Source organism: Peromyscus maniculatus, chromosome 9, assembly GCF_049852395.1.
Source record: "Peromyscus maniculatus bairdii isolate BWxNUB_F1_BW_parent chromosome 9, HU_Pman_BW_mat_3.1, whole genome shotgun sequence".
In the NCBI taxonomy this organism is placed as follows: Eukaryota; Metazoa; Chordata; class Mammalia; order Rodentia; family Cricetidae; genus Peromyscus; species Peromyscus maniculatus.
This window is the reverse complement of record NC_134860.1, coordinates 64,573,376-64,592,969: the sequence shown is the minus strand read 5'-3', so window position 1 is coordinate 64,592,969 and position 19,594 is coordinate 64,573,376. Positions and strand designations below refer to the sequence as shown.

The window sequence follows — 19,594 nt, the reverse complement described above, 5'->3', positions numbered from 1 at the left end:
TTACAATGAATCCTTGGGAGTAGAATAGGATGTCGGTCTGTATATAGGAAAGGCACCATTTCCTGTCTCATCATTTTTGATGCACTCAAATGATCACTAAGGGACAGCCCACAAAAAGGGGTTTAAAAGGAGAGAGAAAAGAAAACCACTAATAATTCCAGTACCTAGCATGAACTAACCCACCTCACTCAGCACACTGGATACTTAGATGGAAAACTTAAAAGACCCCTGCCATCAGATAGGTGGGAAGCCAAATTTCTAGAACATTCTGCCCATTTACAAAGAGCAAATCCAGGAAATAAAGAAACGGGAGACTTGAAGTAAATGTTTCATTGGTCATGATGATCAAAAGATGACAATTAACACACACACACAGACCTTGTACCACCCACTGAAGGGCGGGTCTCATTCCATCCAGATGGGCTTGTCCTGCTGGCCCTGCAGCCATTATCCCACCTGGACTCTGCCCTTCACTCTGAACTTTTGCCTCGGTTCTCGTCTTCTCTCCACTCAGAACCTGGAGGTCGGATGTCCAGGCAGAGCCGTGAAAAGCAGGGGCCTTGGCCCAAGTCTTCAGTCAGTGGACAGTGTCACAATGTCCATGGGCTCATCTCTACCTCTCTTTCCACACTCTCTCCTTCTGTCCCCTCTCCCACCCCGTCATTGTTCCCCAGAAACAAATAGGATGGCTTCACTGGTCAATCTTTACATATACAAACACCAAAAGCAGAGGAAACGCCCCTTGGCCACCCCCCTCCCCCCAAACCCCAGTGCTGGGAGAGCAGCCGGCAGCCAGAGGCTGCTGGAACCAGGTTCTGTGGGAGCCGTCCGGCTGTCCTGGAAGCTTCCGTGGCCTCTGGGCTTTACCTGGAGGCCTCTTCCTTCAGCTCCTTGTTCTTCCGCACCTCCTCTGCGTGCTTGTCCTGGAAAGGAAGGGAGGGACAAGGGCGGGTCACACAAGGCTGCCAGGGGAGGCCAGAGGGCAAGAGAATGGAAAGCAAAGGATGGTGGACCACAGGCAGAGCAGAGCTGTCGACGAAGGCATCCTGAGGGGTGGAAGGAGGCAGGTAAGATGCAGGACACAGGTGTGTTAGCCTACAGAGCCCAGGGACCGGGGAGTCCCCACATCCGGTAGGGGATCCACACCACAGAGGCTCCATAGCACTGTAGGCTCTCTCTACCTCCACTGGTCATTCTGGCACTGGGAATGGTCACTTGACTAATTATAAGGAGCCACTCGGTACAGCCAGTTTAAGGGGAATGGGAAAAGAATCAGCCCATTGCCAGCATCCCTGACACATCACAGATGCGTTATTTCTCTCCCATCTCTTTAGCGTTGTCTTCAACTGCTAACTGCAAGAGGATTCTCAAGTTGCATACTGACAGAGAACTGTTAGGAAATAGTGTTTGGCACCGGACAATGGCCTCCCTTATATGCGTTGGGAGACAGTCTTCCTTTGCTTTGCTTCATAACATAATCTAGCCAAAAGACTAAATCTACCTTCCCACCCCCCGGGCAGCTCTGTGACCTGCATAATTCACCCAAAACACAAGATCTGCCTTCCTGACCCCAGCCAGCTGTGTGACCCCAGCCAGCTGTGTGATCTCAACTGACTGTCTGATCTAACCTGGCCTCAAGTTCTTGGATCTTTCCAGTGGGGCTAGAATGGGCAGCTGGCTCAGTTCCAAAACTCTGTAACAAGTGTCCACTCATGGGGCCATACCACACCTGCTCTCCACATCATTTCAGCTAGACAAATATCTGGCTCCTTGTAGGTCAGAAACATGTGTTTTTCTTGTTTCTATTTCCCGGTCCCTACTGTGGTACTCTACTCTGGTAAATGGTCCTTAACAGGTGCTCAATGATCCCCCTACCAGATCCTGGTGTTCCCACATCTGGATGACAAATTAACTTAGAATAGACCCACTGAGGCCACCAAGGTTCCTGAGATACATCTTCACCTACAAGTTTATCCCTCCAGAGGCCTTAGAAATTTCCACAGGCTGAAAGCAAGAAGCGGTATGTCTGGTTCTCACCCTCTGGTGTGTATCCCACGACCTGGAGCCCACAGTTCCTCAGACCTTGCCTCTAGAGAGCCAGACAGTAAGTGTGGGCTGGGTTTTCAATGCCTATGAATTCTGGTTATTACCCACACAAGAGCTAGCATAGATAGCATTGTTAATGTTGAAGATGCTCCCGTCCTTGAACGGAGATGTGGTGAAAAACCACATACCCGGCTCTCACCCTTGCCTCCTGCCTCCTCCAGCGAGTTACTATGAGTGGGGAATCAAGGTCTCAGACAAAAGATGTCCTCTCAAATGTCTGATCTGGCATCTTGATTCTCAGCATTTACTATAAGTGCACAGCTGTCGTTCCAAATACGACCTTGCCTTTACCTCCACCTCTGTTTCAAGGGAGTTGGTATGCAGAGCCCTAGATTTCTGGCTTCTGCTTGCTTGGTCTCTGCTGAACCTCTTGCTGATGAAAAGTTGTGAGACAATGCTAAGCTGTTCTCTCTGAGGCAGGCAAGAAAATGGCCACTTGTAGCTGAAAAGCGGCCAAGGCCAGCTCTACTGTGCTGTGTGAATCTCAGCAAATCATTTGACCTCTGGAATGGTTTCCTCATCTGAACTAAGAATGACACCTGTTCTGTTTACCTCATAGACTTGTGGTGACTGTGCTGGGATAAAATGAAAGTATTTTATAAACAAACTTTCAAGTGCTCTAATATAATCTAGTTTTGTAATTTGTTTTAGGTTGGGTCTGTAAGCCTATAACTCTCCCATCCAAACTGTTGTTTCTTCAAGAATTTGTCTTGGGACTGGGGCTCAGTTGGTAGAGTGCCTTACCTTGCAAGCACAAAGCCCTGGGTTCAATCCCCAGAACTCCATAAAGCAGACTTGGTGGCACACACCTGTAATCCCTGCACTTGGGAGGTGGGTGCAAAGAGGCCAGAATTTCAAGGCTATCCTCAGCTACCCAGTCAGTTTGAAACCAGCCTTGGTTACATGAGACCCAGTATCAAAAAGAAAAGGCAATGTTAGATTTTCCTACAGTATCTGTCATTAACTGGAGAAGCCCAAAGTCAGACCCAGATCGTGTCCCTCCCCTGAGTCAGAAAGAAGAATAAGAAGCCTTGCAGTCCCTTGTGGAATTGAACAGTAGGGCATGGGGCTGCCACCGATGGGCCAGCTCCAGAACCCCGGGCAGCTCTCATCCCTGGAGGAAGCCAGATCTTTCTAGTAACTGTTGCCAAGGGCCTGAGGTTCTAGGTGGGTAGGCGGGAAGGAATAAGGACCACGCTGCTCACCATGGGACGAGGCCACCGATCGGTCCCGGGAGTCACCGCGCAGCAGGCGGCTCCTGGAAATAAAACACAGAGCTAAAGCTTCCCAGGAGCTGCAGGAGAAACTGAGGCAGCCTGGGACTCAGAGAATGAGGCCAGCATGTCTTCCCAAGAAAGACATGGAGGACCAACCCCAGTCTCTCACACCTCTCGTGTGCAGGTGACATTTTGGTTATTGACAAAGGCGGACTACTGGAAAAGCCTGATACTCTCTGGCCCTTATCAAGAGCTCTGGGGAGAATCCTCTTTCCTGCTTTACTGGCAACCAGGCTTGTTGTGCCCCTGGCTCAGAGCCATGCTCAAGTTAGCATCTTTCATTACAGCCAAATCTGCCCATTCAAGGATGAAGCCAGAATGTGCAGACATATGTCTCTCCGTAGATACTTTCATTAGACAGGCTTTCTCTAGAAAAGAAGGGCGCGAGCAAGCTCCTGAGACAGTGAGAAATATCAGTTGCAAAACTCGAGAAAAATCCCCCGAGAGGCCACCCAAAGTATGGTGCGTGCTTCTTGCCTGTGACCCCAAACCATACCCTTAGAACGACGAGGACCCTGCCTGACGGAAACATTCCCATTCCTGCAGAGGCTGATTCCTCCAGAGTGATGCGTAGGTCACATGTACTTGGCACGGAAGGAGCCTCCTGCCCAGTCCAGGACCACTCACCTTCTCTTGCAGCCGCTCCAACATGGCGGCCAGGTGAGCCTCCCGGTTCTCCTTATTGGACTCCATCTTCTGGGCCAGCTTCTCTTTTGCCATCTTGATGAAGTTGTTGTTTTCCTCAATGGCTTTCTGGATCACCTCTCGCTCGTGCTCTCGTTTCTCTGCTAGGTGCTTCAGGAGCTCCGCTTCCTGGTACTAGGGGAGCGCAAGAAAGAGAAAGAGCCTTTAGGGTGGATTTCTACGGGCGCGACTTAACAGTGCCACACCCAGATGGGGTCCATCCCTGAACAGGGTCCTCTGGCCCAGAAGCAGGAAGCAATGGCACGGGACCCCTGCAAAGCTTTCCACCGTCTTTGACTTTATTAGCCCCTTTCTAAATAGCGTCTAAATCTCTTTTCTCATTTTCATCATTCATCCTTTCACTCATTCACTCACAAATACTAAGTAATCGTCTATTAGCTTCAAGGCACTCACAACTCCAGGCGCCTAGGAAGGCAGCAAACAGCCTAGTAGAAATAAACGTGCATATTAATAACTGAAACCCGGCCCTGCATGTGATAAATGCCTTGAAGGTAAAGGGAGGGACCACAAGAATTCAACGGAGAAAGGGTTTTTTTTTTTTTTTTGGAGGGGGGGGTTGTTTTTGTTTTTAAGATGAAGAAATGCTCACGATAAGATGGCATCTGAGTTGAGCCATGAGAATGGATAGGAAACAGGGAAGTTGAATAGAAGGCCGGCTCGGAGAGGAAATGTGACACCCTAAGCAAACTGTAAGCTCACCCAGTGCACACTCGTGGTCTTGTCTCCTGTAAGTCCTGTCTTAGTCTATGCCCAGCACTCAGGAGGTGCCGTCTGAACATTCTCAGGTTCGCTACGCCCCCTTACCCGCTCAGGGACACCACCCCTCTCCTCCTTCCTGCTCACACCGGGATGAAAGGAAGAGAGATAAGAAAGACGACGGGGCTGGGCTAACCTTCCTTCGCTCCTCAGCTGCTTCTAGTTTCTTCTGAATCTCTTCTAAGGATGGGTCTCGCCGTCGGGGGAGGGAGGCGTTAAACTCGGGCACCCCGTCGAAGGAGGGTGGCTTCAGGATGACTTCAAAGGACTGGCCCGAGGTGCACTTGTTCAGCTCGATGACTTCCATGTCAGAGATGACGCACCAGTTCAGGTCCACCGTATCTGCTATAGAGGGGCAGAGTTGGGGCTGCTCACCTGCCGAGGAGCGGCTGCGGCCCCAACGAGCATGCGCACATGCACACAGACACAGGGAAGCTGGGGGTCCCAAGGCACACCAATGACTAGGGTCTGATGGATCCTGAACACTGGACCCTAAGGCCAGTGGCTTTGACAGAGTAAGGTTTGAGGATCCCATGAGCTGTGGTTTGCGATTGCAGCCGCAGGCAACGCCAGCCGCTGTTGTTCCTCGCTGGTGACAGACATCGGTTCATTTCACCCCGCGCCCGCCCCCAGCCCCTCCTTGCCCTGTCCCTCTGATGGCCTGTGAACCTCTCCCCTGGCTCCCGCCTACCCTCTTCTCTTCTTTCTCTCCAGTGAGCACTGCCTTTCCGCTGGCTTTGACCTTTCCTCCTACACTGTCTCCCACACCAGCCTAAACGGAAAAAACAGTCTCAGGTCATCATCCACAGGCCCGCCGCTCTCACCGACAGACCGAACCCATCCCTTCCTGGCAACCAGAAATGAAGAGATGACCTGTCTGTGTGAGAGCGTGGCCATCCAGTACTCTGTGACAGCACCACCCAGTACTCTGGGGACTCGGACAGCACCACTGTCACCAGGTAGGAAGTGCGCTTTCCACTTCGGGGCTGCTGTCTGTCCCTAGAAGCCCTGCTCAACACACCAAGTGTTCGGTTGTTTTTTGCTCTGTGTCATTATGGACAGAATCTCAGAACCTGTGTCTGGCTTGTCCTTGCATCCTCTGGGGTGTCAATTTATTCAAAGAATGTGCAAAAGGGACCCTAGGAGCAAGTGCCTCAGGAAGGCCCTCTAGACCCCTGGCCGATACCTGGCAACTCCAGGCCACATCCCCTGGACTCAGGCCCCTCAGGCTCTGGGAAAGAAGACACACTATGACCAGGACAGTTTTACGAGATGGGGGTCAACGGGGGGGGGGGGAGGGCACCCACAAACACAGGACACAGAAGCCTCCACCCTTTCCTTTCCCAGACGAGCTCCCACTTACCTTCATACTTGTAGGATGATTTATTCAGGGGATCGGACAGGAAGCAGGAGCAGAACAGAGACACCAGCGGGAGCTCCTTCATCTTCTCCTTGTAGGCTACGAGAGAGCAAGCCAGTGAAGATGGGCCCACCAGCCCCAGCAGCTGGTGTTTCCGTGAGTCAGCCCAGGCTTTCTGGCTCCAAAGTACCCGAGCCTAGGCCACCTCGGGCTTGAAATTTGACCTTCCAACTCACACAGCTGATCCCATTCTTCTGTCAATCCCAAACGCAAAGTATCCTCTAGTAAAGACCCCAGGCGCCAGTCCCCATCCTGGTCCCCAATCTCCATCTCCTACTTCCACCCAAGGACAGACCATGGCTGCTGAAAGAATGAAGCGGTCAATACAGGAGGCTTCCTTGCTACTCTCCTTGTGGTCCAGGCCCACTCTAGAGGGAGTCAGACTGGGAGTCTCCTCAAACCTTCCCAACACAGAAATCAAACCAGGAGAGTGACTATCCACAGAGCGGAAATGTACCCCTGACACCAGGAGTCTCCCTGGAGGTCACCACAGGTCATCCTGGGGGCCCCTGCCGGCCCTTCCCCCACCGCACCCTGTTTTCTACGCAACATAAAAGACTCCTCAGTACCAGTCCCACAACATGCCAGTGCTCATTTTCTCTTAAAAGCCTGAAAGCATGATTTCAACACTATATAAAGATATTATTAAAAATTTTTAAATAATGCACAAACGAGCAAATGAGGAAGAAGAATTTAGCTGTGATCCCACCCAACACCAGACGTGACTTCGCCTCTGCCTTGCCGCCAGGTCTTTCTAGGCATCTGTAAGAGCACTCATGCACAGAGAAAGAGGGCTGAGGAGCTGGTAACATGCCTGCCTTGCAAGTCCGAGTTTTGATTCTCAGCACTCACATGTAAAAGCCACTGGCAGGCAGGAACAAGAAGATCCCTGACACTCACTGGCCGGTCAGTTTAGCCATATCCACAAGCCTCAGGCCAATGAAAAACCCTTTCTAAAAACGAGATGAATGGGTCCAGAGAAATGGCACCTGAAGTTCTCCTCTGACCTCTACACGCATGTGGACAGGCATGTATGCCAGGCACAAACGTGTGTCGTACATACACATGCCTCTCAGCACACATGAACACACACAGAGAGAAATGGCTGGTGCTATAGTGTTCATCACTGAGTGCTGCAGGTACCTACCTGCGAGGGTCATGTTGGCTGGGATCTGGTGCTTGGGTTGACTGCACGTCACAGCGAGTGTTTATTGCCAGCTCAGAACAGGATCACAACCCTAAGGAATAGAGAAGAATGCACATTGACAGGCCTTTCTAAGCACTGAGGGAATGTTGGGGATATTGTATCTGCTATGACCTCGAGACCCTCCTGTCTCTGGCTTTCACTCCCCACTCACCCTCCTCCACATCTGCCCAGGAAGATTCAGTTCACACACCAAGGATCCCTTCACAACGGACTGGAGGCCTCGGAGCATGTAAATATGGGGTCCCCCAACTTCATCCCTCGGGGTGTTTGTCTGTCTCCCTGTGCAGTGTAATAACCTGGCCCAAGGTCAGGGAGAAGGGGAGAGGCAAGTCCTCTGTAGGAATTGCTTGGAAATGTCTATAAATCCGACATCTGTCTGACCTTCTCTAGCCAACTCTGACAGGAACTGAGTAGGAAGAGGGCAGAAGACGTGAAACCTGCTTTGAGATACCTTCCTACTTCCCTGTCCTCCAAGAGCTACCTGCCAGCTTGATCCCTTGACTCCACTGAAAATGGCCCTGGACCATGAGGGGAGACACACACTTAGGCATACCATCGTGATAAGTACATCAGCCCAGAGACATGCATGGGTATGTGAGACCATCTTGAGGCTGAAGACATTATAGGAAGAAAGGAAAGGTCAAGAAAGGAGATAGAAAGGTCAAGGAAGGAGCACCTATGAATACCTGGGAGATGAGAGGGAACGGCACTCCACTGAGGACCATCGGTGAGTGCTTGGCAAGGAGATTGTTTGGTATTTGGCCACCTTTATGGTCTCTGTGCCAGTGGAGAGTGATGTGAGCCAAGAGGCTATTACTACATTCCTTCATCCTTGGGAGACACAGAGGCTTGACATCCCTTTATTTAGAGAGTGAGTATGTCTCCCCTCTGGGGCCAAAGCCCGTGTAGGTGGGAGGTCCTGGGGGAGCAGTGGGTTCAGTTCCAGCCCCAGAACTAGACTAGGGCAGAGTTGATGGCAGGTGACATCTCACCCTGTGACGCTGCACACCTAAACCCTGTACTTACTGTCTTCATTCTGCAAGGACTTGCACTTGTGAAATGGGACAAGCTTTACCCACACCCAGAACCCAGGAAACGCCCTTCCTCTGCCCCCTGCATCAAGGTGGCTCTCACCAGCCATGCAAATAAGGATTCTACTCCCCCCCCCCGTTTGTCAAGACTAAGAGAGAATAATTGAGCACAGATTTGAAGCAGCAAAACCCAGCTGCCCTTAGAGAGCTCTGTTCTCCATTTTCGAGCCAAAGACCCTGCCAGAGCTTTCTTCTACCAGTACAATAGGCCTTTTCTCCATGGTGTCAGGCTGGTCCTGATGGTACCAGTGAATCCCTGAATATGGAGATAGGCCTGGTGCCTGAGGACAAAGTCCTTCATCATGAGACCAGTATTCATTCAGGTCCACAGCAATTGAAAAGTAGAGTGACTAGATGAGAAACGTTGGTTAGGGGAGGCAGGGACCTAAGACCCTGGTTAATGAATCAGAAGGGGAGATGGGAACAGGGAGAAGAGGAAGAAAACGCAATGCAGCTGTGTGGGGGCGTGTCCTTACCCTGGACTGGAATGACAAGATCCTACACACATAAAACGCTTTCAACTTTCTCCCAGTTGATCTTTCTACGAACCTAAGTTGTGCCAACAAGGCAGACGCCATCATCTTTGCATTCAGGTGAAGAACCTGAAGCTCAGAGACGTTAAGATACCTGCCTAGGGTCACAAAGCTCTAAAGGGGTCAGCATGGGTCCAGACCCAGAGTTTCTGAATTAGAAGCTCCTCTCTAGTGGTCAATGGAAGAGCAAGATGCCTGCACTTGTCCCTCGTGGTCCCAAGGACACAGAAAAAGCCAGTCTAGCCTGGAGGTGGGAGGGAATTTTTTTTTAGCATATATACATAAGTGCTTTCCATATGGGAAAATCTGGGCTATGAGTCATGGGAACCAGAGTCTGTTAGAAAGCCAGAGAAGAAAGACCAGGGCAGGGATTGGGGAGGTGACAGAGTGGCAAGGAACTTGTCACAGATCTCAGTTCTCTGAGGTTCGAGCTAGCACAGTTAAAATCTCACAGTCACAGAACATTCACTTAAATACACACTCACCCCAAGTTTCACAATTGCCTTTTGGGGGGTAGAAAATCTCTCTTGTAAATGAAAGTGTCAAGGCTCAGAAATATAAGGTGACATTTCTAAGCCCATTTAGTGCCCTGGGTTGGAAAAGGAGTGAGCACATACCCTCACATTACGAATGTGCTTTTATGTGGAGAAAGGACCATTGCAGATGTGATTGACAACTTCAAGATGAGAGCATCCCTGACTACCCAAGTGGGGCTTATGAGTGACACATGAGAGGACAGGAGCAGAGATCAGAATGAGGCAGCCACAAGCCAAGGAATGCCTAGAGACACCGAGCTGGAAGATGCAAGTAAGGATTACCCCTAGAGTCTTTTGATAAGTTGATTTTGAACTTGTACCCTCCTGCTGTGTGGTTGGGTATGTGCCAGCCACAGTAGTCTCAGTACATGACAAACCCATGATTCCTCCACTACATCTCAACAGCTAGTTTGTGCACATACATGGCCTGATTCGTTACTCAATATAATCTGTGTACATGGACCCAGAGCTACAGGGGACCCTCAAAACTCCCATGCTGACATGTCATTAACGTTGTCATGAGGCACTCTGAGACAGGCTACAGTGGATACCACAGGCAACCACGCTTTCTGGAGAGCACAGCAATGCAAAGCAACATTAAGCCCCTGGGGGTGGCAATCACAGTAGGGAGCCTGGCTTTCCCCATTATTAGCTTGTGACATCAGTGCTTGGTGGCAGCTAGTCCCATCCACCTCCCCCAGCACTCCACCTGTGGTGTGGCTCCTGCCCCATAGCTACGGTCAAGTCACCGTGTCATAACAACACACAGCCTAGAGGTAGGGACTGCTGGGTGTGCCCACAGCTGCTAGGGAGAGAAAGTAGGGAGCATGCACAGATCAGAGCACAGAATGTTAGAACTCATGGAGGCAGCAGGAAGGGGCAACAGTGGCCAGCAGAGGGGCGAGGCAGAGCTTACCTATCAGGAAGAGAGATTACCGGTGACATCAGGCATCTGAGCATCAGAGGGCAGCCCCCACACTAGGCACACCCCAGATCCATCCCAAGCCTCTTCCCATGCTTACTGTTAAGGCAGAGGCCAATCCTAGCCCTTCAGCAGCCCCCAAGGAAGGCAACGGGAAGCTGTCTGTACACCGAGCTCTAACGGCCAATGTGACACAATCACTCAACAGTTGCCACAGGAATAACAAGGGCTCAGAATGGTGGTTTCTGGGCTCCTGCACAGAGCATGACACAAATGTTGGTCAAAAGTAAGAGTCTCTTGACCACCCTGGACCCAAGCTGCAGGGACTGAGCCAGGGTAGCAAGCAGTGAGAGGACTCAAGTGTCTGCTGTCCAAATCAAGAAGACAGCTTAGCTCAGGTTAGGGGCGGGGCGGGGCAGGGGGGCATTATATAACATGGGCTCCTTGTGCCTAGAACCATGCAGGAGCTTTGGAACTTGGCTGTGCTGAAGTGTGAATTATGCAAATTCAAGAACAGAGGGGACTCATTGGGCTGCCTGCAGACTGCCTTGAGTGTCAGAATAGGAAGAGGAAGATGGCGGACAGAAACCTTCCACACCATTGAAGGGGTTTCTATCTATCTTTTCTATCTATCTATTCCATTTTCAAGCCATTGACATCTTTTCACTGAAAACCAAGATGGATGGTGATGCTGAAGGTGACTACCTGCTTTGTTCCAGAGGAGTCACAGATATATCTCAACTTAATCTAAGATAATGAGGACATTGAAGCTCAGTGATGTTGAGTAGCTTGCACCAAGTCATATAGGTCATAAGGTGTTGAGCTGGGAGTTGAGTCGGTGTGTGTTTCACGGGAAATCTTCTGTCTTCAGGATCTACCATTATGGCCAAGAGGTGTGTCTGGTGGTACCAACTTAGGGACAAGATTAGGAGGGGTGATTGGAAGCCATGGCCAGGTTCAAAGTATTGGGAACCTGCCTTGATCGAGTCACACTCCGGAGTCACACCTAGCACTGTTGTCCCATTTATAAACTGGTCCTCACACAGTGCCAGCGTCTAAATGGCTGTGTATGGAAATACAGCTGCACTAGCATATTTAATACAATAAATCTGTGAGTGATATCACGCACCCAAGCAACCAGGCCACCAAGAAGACAATCAGACATAGCAAATGAAACAAATTAAGTGGGTGTGGTTGATGGTGAAGAGGCAGAGTCAAGGCTGTGGACTGGAGGGGAACCTTCTAGCTGGAAGAGAGAAGAAAAAAATAGCTGAATTGGAAAGATGGAGCCCTTCACATGATATCAGAAAACAGGTAGACAGGCAATCATAGGGCTGATAGCTGCACATAAGGTGCGTATGAGACCTCCCAGTGACACCTAGATGGGGACTATCATGTTTGGTGAAAAGCCAGGTCATCCCAAGATACTGTATTGCACTTGACTACTCACCCTTGCTCTGCCCAAGATGTCAATCCTGTGCTCACTGGGGACAAGGGATCCTGAGGTTATACTGTGAGCTATTGGTAGAGGAACAACCAGAATGGTCCCGGGTTCCAGTGTGTGAGCCTTTCTCCTTTGTCCTGGGCCCCTTTCACCTTCTTGGATGGGATGACAGCCCACATCGGGGTCTGCAGAGCTGCCCTCAGTATAGAAATGGGTTCCTAGAAACGATGCTGTTGTAGGATATTGTGGAAGGACCAAGGCTCTAGGCTTTCTGAGATCAGTTAGTGACCTGGAACCACAGGAGTGTGCTGAGTGCTCCAGAGAGATGTGGCCACTTACCCTGTATATGTCCAACCCTGGAATGTCTCAAACTACCCACACAGTGTGCAGAGCAGACAAGTATTTTGTCTCTGTGAGAAATGCCCAGCTTGCTATTGCTACTGGACTGTTTAGAAACCCACGTGGACTATTTCTGAGGGATCAGCAGTTAATGCGTGTCCAAGTGGTTTAAATAGAGCTGTCTCTGGCAAGGGTTCTAGAAGACAAATATAGGGATCCTGGCGCAGATTCAAGATGGGAACTTCGTGGGCGTGGATGTAATGAATTCTAGCCTGGCTCTTCTAACCACAAGAGTGCAGAAAGAGGCCATTCCAGGCTGACTCTATTCTATGTCCTGATGCCATATGCTGCCCTGGTGACTTCACAGTCACACATCTTCACTTTGGGCTGAAATCATGGTCCCACAGAGGAATAGCCTTGTTTATTTCCTGCCACCTCAAGGCTCTGATTGGCAGTGTGTGTTTTATCTGTATCTAAAATCAAAAGGAGATCATTTATTTTTTCATGAATGCGGTTTTCATTCTTTCCATACTATTGAATATTGAATGCTATGCCAAGCCCTTTCTTAGGTATTGGAACAGCCGCAGATAGTTTGGTGCTGGAGGGAAACTGAGTGGTTAGGGCCTCTGGGAGTTCTGCTGGGGCTCTTCCAGCCTCTGGCAGATCCATGCAGAACCTGTATCCTTAAGGGAGAAAGGTGAGAGAGTACCACCAAGCAGGGGCAAGTAGGACATGCGGAGGGGACCTGGTAGGCAAAACATGGTGTGAGTGGCTGGCTTTGGAGACTCAGTGGTGAATCACCCAATGGGTGCTTCTAAGGGCTCCAGCAGAAAGCGACCCAAGGCTCATGGTCAAGAACTCCTCGAGAATGCATAGCAGTATAGCAGGCATCAGAAGGAAACTTCAGGTGCACTTCGAGGACATTGCCCTGCTAACAGCAGAACCCTGGCAACCTGAGTCTGCCAAGACCTCGGAGCTCTAATAGCCATGCTGAGAGGCAAGATTGGGATAGGGAACCACAGCCGGAAAACCTACAGCCCCAAATAATGCACTGTGAAGGGACATCTTGGGCTATTTTTATTCCCAGTTCAATACATGCAGAGGAATCCCTGCCAGAAGTCAAGTTCAGGGCAGGAGTTTCCATTCAGGTATGCTAGATAGAATGCTGGGAGTATGGCCCAGACACAGATAAGGAGTCAAAGACACTTGTGGGCATCTGTGTGTGGAGAAACACTTGTGACCTCATTCCTAACAGCAGCAATGCAGATGTTTAATAGCATGCATAGTATACCACACATTTCCCAGTGTGTATGTATGTATGTATGTATGTATGTATGTATGTATACACACACACACACACACACACACACACACACACACATTTATATACAGTGCCACATGGCCTTATGATTACATGTCAGGAACAAAGAATCAATCACTCCTGATGTCTACCACTTAATCCTATCAGCATTTCCTTCTAGGGTTTCTCTCGTCTACCCCTAAGTTTATTATGTAGTTGTAATCATTTCACCCTTCCTGAATCCTTCAGTACAGATACCAGACACTCATTTACAAAATGGTCATCTGGGGGAGGGGTGAGGAACAAAGGAACAAGAAAATACCCCTCCCTGTCATTTTTTAAAAAGCATTTGGGTTTTTGTTTTGTTTTGTTTTTTTGTTTGTTTCTTTCTTCCCTTTAGCATTTACACTATTCCTGACAGGAGGAAGGAAGCCCTGGAGATATACGTATCCACCCACACACATATGTCCTTTCCACTCTACCCCTAAATCCCTCCCACCCTACCCCTACACACGCACATTGCATCCTTAGCCTCCTCATCCAACAGAGTCAAAGCCAGTAACCTCTTCCATCCATTGCAGCTGTATGTCCCTCCCACAGGGGCCTAGTGTCTGACCCTGTGGACTGTAGAGGATCAGGGGGAAGTGGCAGAGAAAATGGACAGACCTGAAGGGGCAGAAGCCTGAACGCAGCTGGCCTGATTTATGACGACTTCCACAGGGAGGACCTGGCACAGAAGGGTATGGGACAGAGCACTGGGTTTCCGTGGCTTATCTGGGGACTGGATCTTGAAGTCCTGGCCAAGTGGGACACAAAGACAGGATCTTTGTGTTCGGGGGGAGGGGGGAATAAAACAAGGTTTTCTTTGGTAATGATCTTGATCATTCAATATCCAGATGTTTAAAATCAAACACACAGGTAGATTTGAGTTTTCTCTCTATGTGGTTGGCGTGGTACAGAGACCATCCCCTCTCCTTACCATCTCCCAGCTGCTCTGCTTTCCTTGTCCCACATGTCTGCCTTTGCTGTTCAACCATCTTATTCTCTGTATCCGTTTCTCAGTCTTTGATGCCGGGTTTTGTTTTGTCTTAAACACCAGCAACTAAACCTAGTGCATGGTTGACAGTGCTCCACCACTGAGCCACATCCCTACATCTCCATCCTTCTCGCTTAAGCATCAACAACCCAGTTCTCTCCTACAAAGCAAATGTGGTTTATGGGGATAGTTAAGAGAGGACAGGTAGTGAGCCTCACTTAGACCTTAGATACCTCTTCTCTCTCTCTCTCTCTCTCTCTCTCTCTCTCTCTCTCTCTCTCTCTCTCTCTCCGCCAAAATGAAATCTAAATATTCATTATATATCCAAACCAAAGTAGAAGACACTCCCACTCCCAGTTCCCTTCTTTCTTATCTTCGGAAGATACACCCCAAGAGCTTCCTTGGGTGTCTAGAACCAGAGACAATGTTGAACTCTCTCTACACTATGCCCCATTTCTTCACATGTATACTTAGAATAAAGCAGAATGTATATGGAGGCATGATTAAAGACCAACAACAGCAATTATAAAAGAAAACAAAAATAATATGATATTGGTAAAAGTTACTTCAAACTCTTGAATTGCTTTTTTTCCTGGAAATTCCCATTTAATATTTTGGGATGTAATGCATCTTGGGTAGCTGAGACAAAGGAAGGCAAATTATGAATAAAGAGGCAATTATGGTATATCTATTCAACAGTGTGCTGGGTGTGCATGCTAAACGGTCAAACCTCTAGTTTTAGGAATCCTTCAGAGCATGCCATGCCCCTGAATAAACATCCTTTCTGGTTAAACAAGACTGAGATTTCATTGTAACTTTGGGTCACTTAGCTGGTACCTGGGAGCAGGGGCACACAGTCCACAACATGGATGAAAATGGGAGAACAGCATGCCAAGTAAAATAAGCCAGAAAATGTGTGGTTCCATTGCTAGGGGGCACCTGGCAGAGCCACATTCAGAGGTGGAAATGAAGGAGTGAGTGTTTAATTGGTACATATCTGCAGGATGAAAATATTCCAGAACATTGCATGGACAACATTGCCAACTTAAAACAATGAAAATAGTCACTTTTGTGTTGATTACATTTTACTACAATTAAATTTTTTTAACTGAAAAAAAAAAATGTTCAGCCTAGTGAATTTTTCATCAGTGTGTAGGCTTGGGGCTAGAAGAGACAATCAGAAGTTACTTAGTTCAATGATCCTCAACTATTTATTGCCTGGAATCCATAATAAAAGCTAGATTTTATGCCATGAGCCAGCATATGAATGCCAAGACAGAAACATATATGTGTATTTGGATAGAACACACACACACACACACACACACACACACACATATACATACACACACACATATATATATATACAAATATATACCTAGCTAAAAACATAGAACTAAAAAGGCACAAGAAGCAGTAGCCATTATATGAGGTGTGTTCTGTCTTTTTTCCTACTCTATTCTGTCTAATTTTATTTTTCAAATATCAGTTACATTCTACAAAATTGATTTCATTATCCAATAGTTGGGTTTCAGCCTGCAGTTCAACAGCCCTGGTCTGGATTACCCCCCACAGTAGAGATGTCCAGTATTTCTCTGCTGGGTGGTCATCCAGCTCCCCCTGAATGCCATCAATGATGGGGATCTCACTTTCCACAAGGCTGCAGGCTCTGTGATGAACCTTCCTAGCAGATAAAGCTCCCAAATCACTTCCCAGTTGTTCCAGATGTGACTGGGTGGAGCTGGGGAAAAGTAGATGTCTAGGACCAGGTGGAGGGATCTGGTCAGCTTAGGAAAGGACTGAGAACACACCTCTATCCACAAGGCAGGGAGCAAGGGGGGCTGGAAGCAAGACCAGGGTACTGGGAGGTCATGGCTGCCTTCTGGCTCTGCATTGACCTGCCCCCTCTGCCTCTGCTTCCCTCCACCGCTATCATTATTTCCACATCTGGTGCATGATCTCATCACCCAAGCACCCACCCGAGGGAGAACTCTCCTCCCCGAGGGGCCCCAGCCTTAGGGGAGATGGATTCCAACACATTCCGTCTCCACCCTTCACCCCTCAGAACTCCAGCAGGTCATTGTCAGGTCATCCCATCAGCTGTCCACTTGGTGTGGGGACATGGGGTATCCCTGCCTGGGGTCTTCAGACAGGGTGACCTAAGGCTGTCTGACCTAGCCTCTGAGGTATCCCCCAAAACTGTCCAGGTTGAGGACAATGAAGCACTTAGACACCTAACTGTGTTCCTGGGAGAAATAAAACAAAGACAGGGCTGCCACGTGGGGACACAGCTATGGGCTGGACATCAGAGCTCTGGAAAAGAGGGGGAAAGGACGCTAGAACTCCTGGCCGGGGTGGTGGGCTGAGCGCAAAGGGGGCTGCCTGTGACTGGTCGAGGACCAGCGAACCTGGGTGTGGCTGTCCTGCCAGCTGGCATCCTCTGCCTTAGAGCCAGTTGCGGAGCCAGTTAGAATTAGGTTGACCTCAGGGTGGGGCGGGGCAAGCGAGAGGGGATGATCTCACTGCATCCTTCAGGCCGAGAGAGAAAAAGTAAGACTGCACAGAGCTGGGAGAGAAAGAAAAGACCGTGCTCCCCCCCCCCAAAAAAAAAACAAGACCAAGAACGAAAGGAACAGATGAGAACGTCAAAAAGCAGAGCTTCTTCAGCTCGAATACGGGGGTCCTCAGTCAGAGCAGCCTCCGAAGAAGCTGAGCTCCAACAAACCTTCTTCTCTCAAAAGCACATTTTTTTTTTTAAATGCAGAAATAACATGAACCTCCACGACACGTCCCACTCCTCTGGAACAAAATGATGCCCAGAGCCCACCCTCACTGCTCTTCAAGCACCATCGTTTTGCCTCACCCTGCTTCTCCCCCAGGATTTGACAAAGTTTAATCGACCGAGTGAACCAAAGGCAACACAATAGACACCAAACCCTTGTTTCTCCCCCTCTCTGGCTGCTGTTGTTTCTTCCTTTCGTTTGAAAAACCCTCCGATTATCCGCCTCTCAGTTCTGCTTACCTGCAGTCCGGTTTCCAAAGAGAGCTGCTCTCTTCTCACTCCCTCAATTAGTGGTACCCTAGGCTTCTCTCAACATCAGCACCACTGCTGGGCTCTCGCCATGACATCACCTCCGAGCTCCCTGATTGGCTAACAGTGGGTTGCTTGGCAATTGGACAGTCTCCTCCGGCGGCGGAGCAGGGATTGCCTGAGTGAGTAACTCTTAGCAGGCTGGGGAGTGGAAGATGATGTCAGACAAAGAGCCTGCTTCCCCCCCCCTCCCCGCTGCCTGTGGGGCTGGGGAAGCAGAGGGGGTGAGCATGGCCAGGAGGCAAGAGAGAGGGTGTGGTACCGCGAAGTGGGGGTGCAGGCACAGTTTGCAAGCTAGGGGAAGGATGAATGACTTGAAGAATCTTTAGCTCTCCAGATCTGGAGGAGGGAGAATATGGAATCTAGAGGAGCAATAGGAAGAACAGATGAACCCTAAAAATAGCCCCCCCCCCGGGAACTTGGTGCCTGTTCCCAGCTCCATCAGAAGAGCTGACACACGTGAAGGGTGGTTTAGATGGCAGGAAAAGGCTGCAGAAATCCCAGGTCCAGGAACTTCTGAGGGCTCTGGTCTCACAGGTGTCCCGGGAGAACGGGGTTTCCCTCTGGCCTCCCTCAAAACCATGTTGCTCGGTCTTTTCTGCAGAATCTACCTAGCACCGCTAGGTCCTCAACAGCCCACTCAGGCAGCCTGAGCCAACCAGAGCGAGCCACAGGTAGGAAATTAAACTGGAGGTCATTACACCAGGGCTATTCCTAAATGTGATGGATTCCTGGGGGGCATCAGTGGGTCACTAGTGATGGCTCTCCTCAGGGACTGAGGGGACCCTCTGTACAGATGCATCAGCTGTTCACACACCGCCTGTCAGCTGCAGACAGCAGGCACAACAGGAAGAACAAGGGCCCTGTGGAGCAAGACACTCCCTCCAAGTGCCTCTCCCTCTGCTGGCCCTGCTATGGATTCTCTGTCCTCGAGTGCTACCACCTCACCTTGCTGCACGCCCTTCTCTTTGGAGGGTGTAATATTTTGTTATAAAATAAGAAAAATGTAAAAGTTACTCTCTTACCTCCTTACAAGGAGACAGTTCGGTGGTATTATACAGCCACCATGTTGCATACAGACTGCCACCACCCATATTCAGGACCCTTTCATCCCTTCAGCCATCCCTAACCTGTCTCCTGCACAGCTCAATAAAGCTGCATGTCGTGTGCACCTAGTGTGAGCGAATCATGACATCTGTCCCCCCCTCCCCCGTGGCAGACTTCCTTCGTTCACATGTTTAAACGTCTTTGAGGCTCATTCGTTTTAAGGAAGGTTTGTTGAGTATTGAATGGCATTGGGGGTCCTCATCCTCTACCACCCCATAGACTGAGAACACACAAATTACCTTGAATCCAGCTCAGACTTGGAGGGGAATTTTTTTTTTCTCTTTCCTTGTTATTGTTTGAGACACAGTCTTGTTAGGTAGCCTTGACTGGCCTGAAAAATCACTATGTAGACCAGGCTGGCCTTGAACTCACAGAGCCCCTCCCTCCTTTTCATGAGTGTTGGGATTAAAGGAATGCACTGCCATACCCAGTTTTGAGATGAGGTTTTAACAGCAATAGCGTTGGTGAATAAAGCGTTGGCTGCAGCATATAACACATATGTGCTCACTGTATAGACTGTCCTGGAGACTGAGCAGAGACTCTGGCCTTGGCATTCACCCCTCACCTGCTCCCCCAACACAGCCAAGACACACAGGTTGGCTTTTCTGTACTCAGCACCCTGAGTTGCTCTGCAAGTATCCCTTGTGGACACACATCTCCAAACCCCTGACTTTACATCAGGAGGAGAGGTCGACCTTATGCTGCTTGGGGGTGGCTGAGACAG

The 19,594-nt window shown here is 49.5% G+C and overlaps 1 protein-coding gene across 8 annotated transcripts; it reads right to left on the bottom strand.

Moving 5' to 3' along the window:
* Positions 1-314: 314 nt before the first annotated feature.
* On the bottom strand, positions 315-17,808 carry Stmn4 (stathmin 4). Of its 8 annotated transcripts, none has more exons than XM_076545244.1 (8): positions 17,695-17,808; positions 7,412-7,502; positions 6,208-6,303; positions 5,536-5,616; positions 4,981-5,186; positions 4,011-4,202; positions 3,312-3,364; positions 315-923 (listed from the first exon to the last, which is right to left on the bottom strand). In XM_076545244.1, the coding sequence occupies exons 2-7, from the start codon at positions 7,422-7,424 to the stop codon at positions 3,344-3,346; spliced, it is 609 nt and encodes a 202-aa protein (XP_076401359.1). In that variant the 5' UTR covers positions 7,425-7,502; positions 17,695-17,808; the 3' UTR covers positions 315-923; positions 3,312-3,343. The 8 variants fall into 8 exon arrangements, with proteins under 8 accessions (XP_076401359.1, XP_006988826.1, XP_006988825.1 ...); XM_016007247.3 differs by having other exon boundaries at positions 785-923; positions 4,981-5,189; XM_006988764.4 differs by lacking the exon at positions 5,536-5,616 and having other exon boundaries at positions 4,981-5,189.
* Positions 17,809-19,594: the final 1,786 nt, after the last annotated feature.

Bases quoted from the DNA above. Each gene is read 5' to 3' on its own strand.
- Stmn4 (XM_006988762.4), bottom strand. The intron at 5,190-5,535 runs GTAGGCGGGAGC...GCCCCTCTATAG, and splicing joins GAGAGAAAGAAGAGAAGAGG to CAGATACGGTGGACCTGAAC. The intron at 4,203-4,980 runs GTTAGCCCAGCC...GCGCTCCCCTAG, and splicing joins CAGCTGAGGAGCGAAGGAAG to TACCAGGAAGCGGAGCTCCT.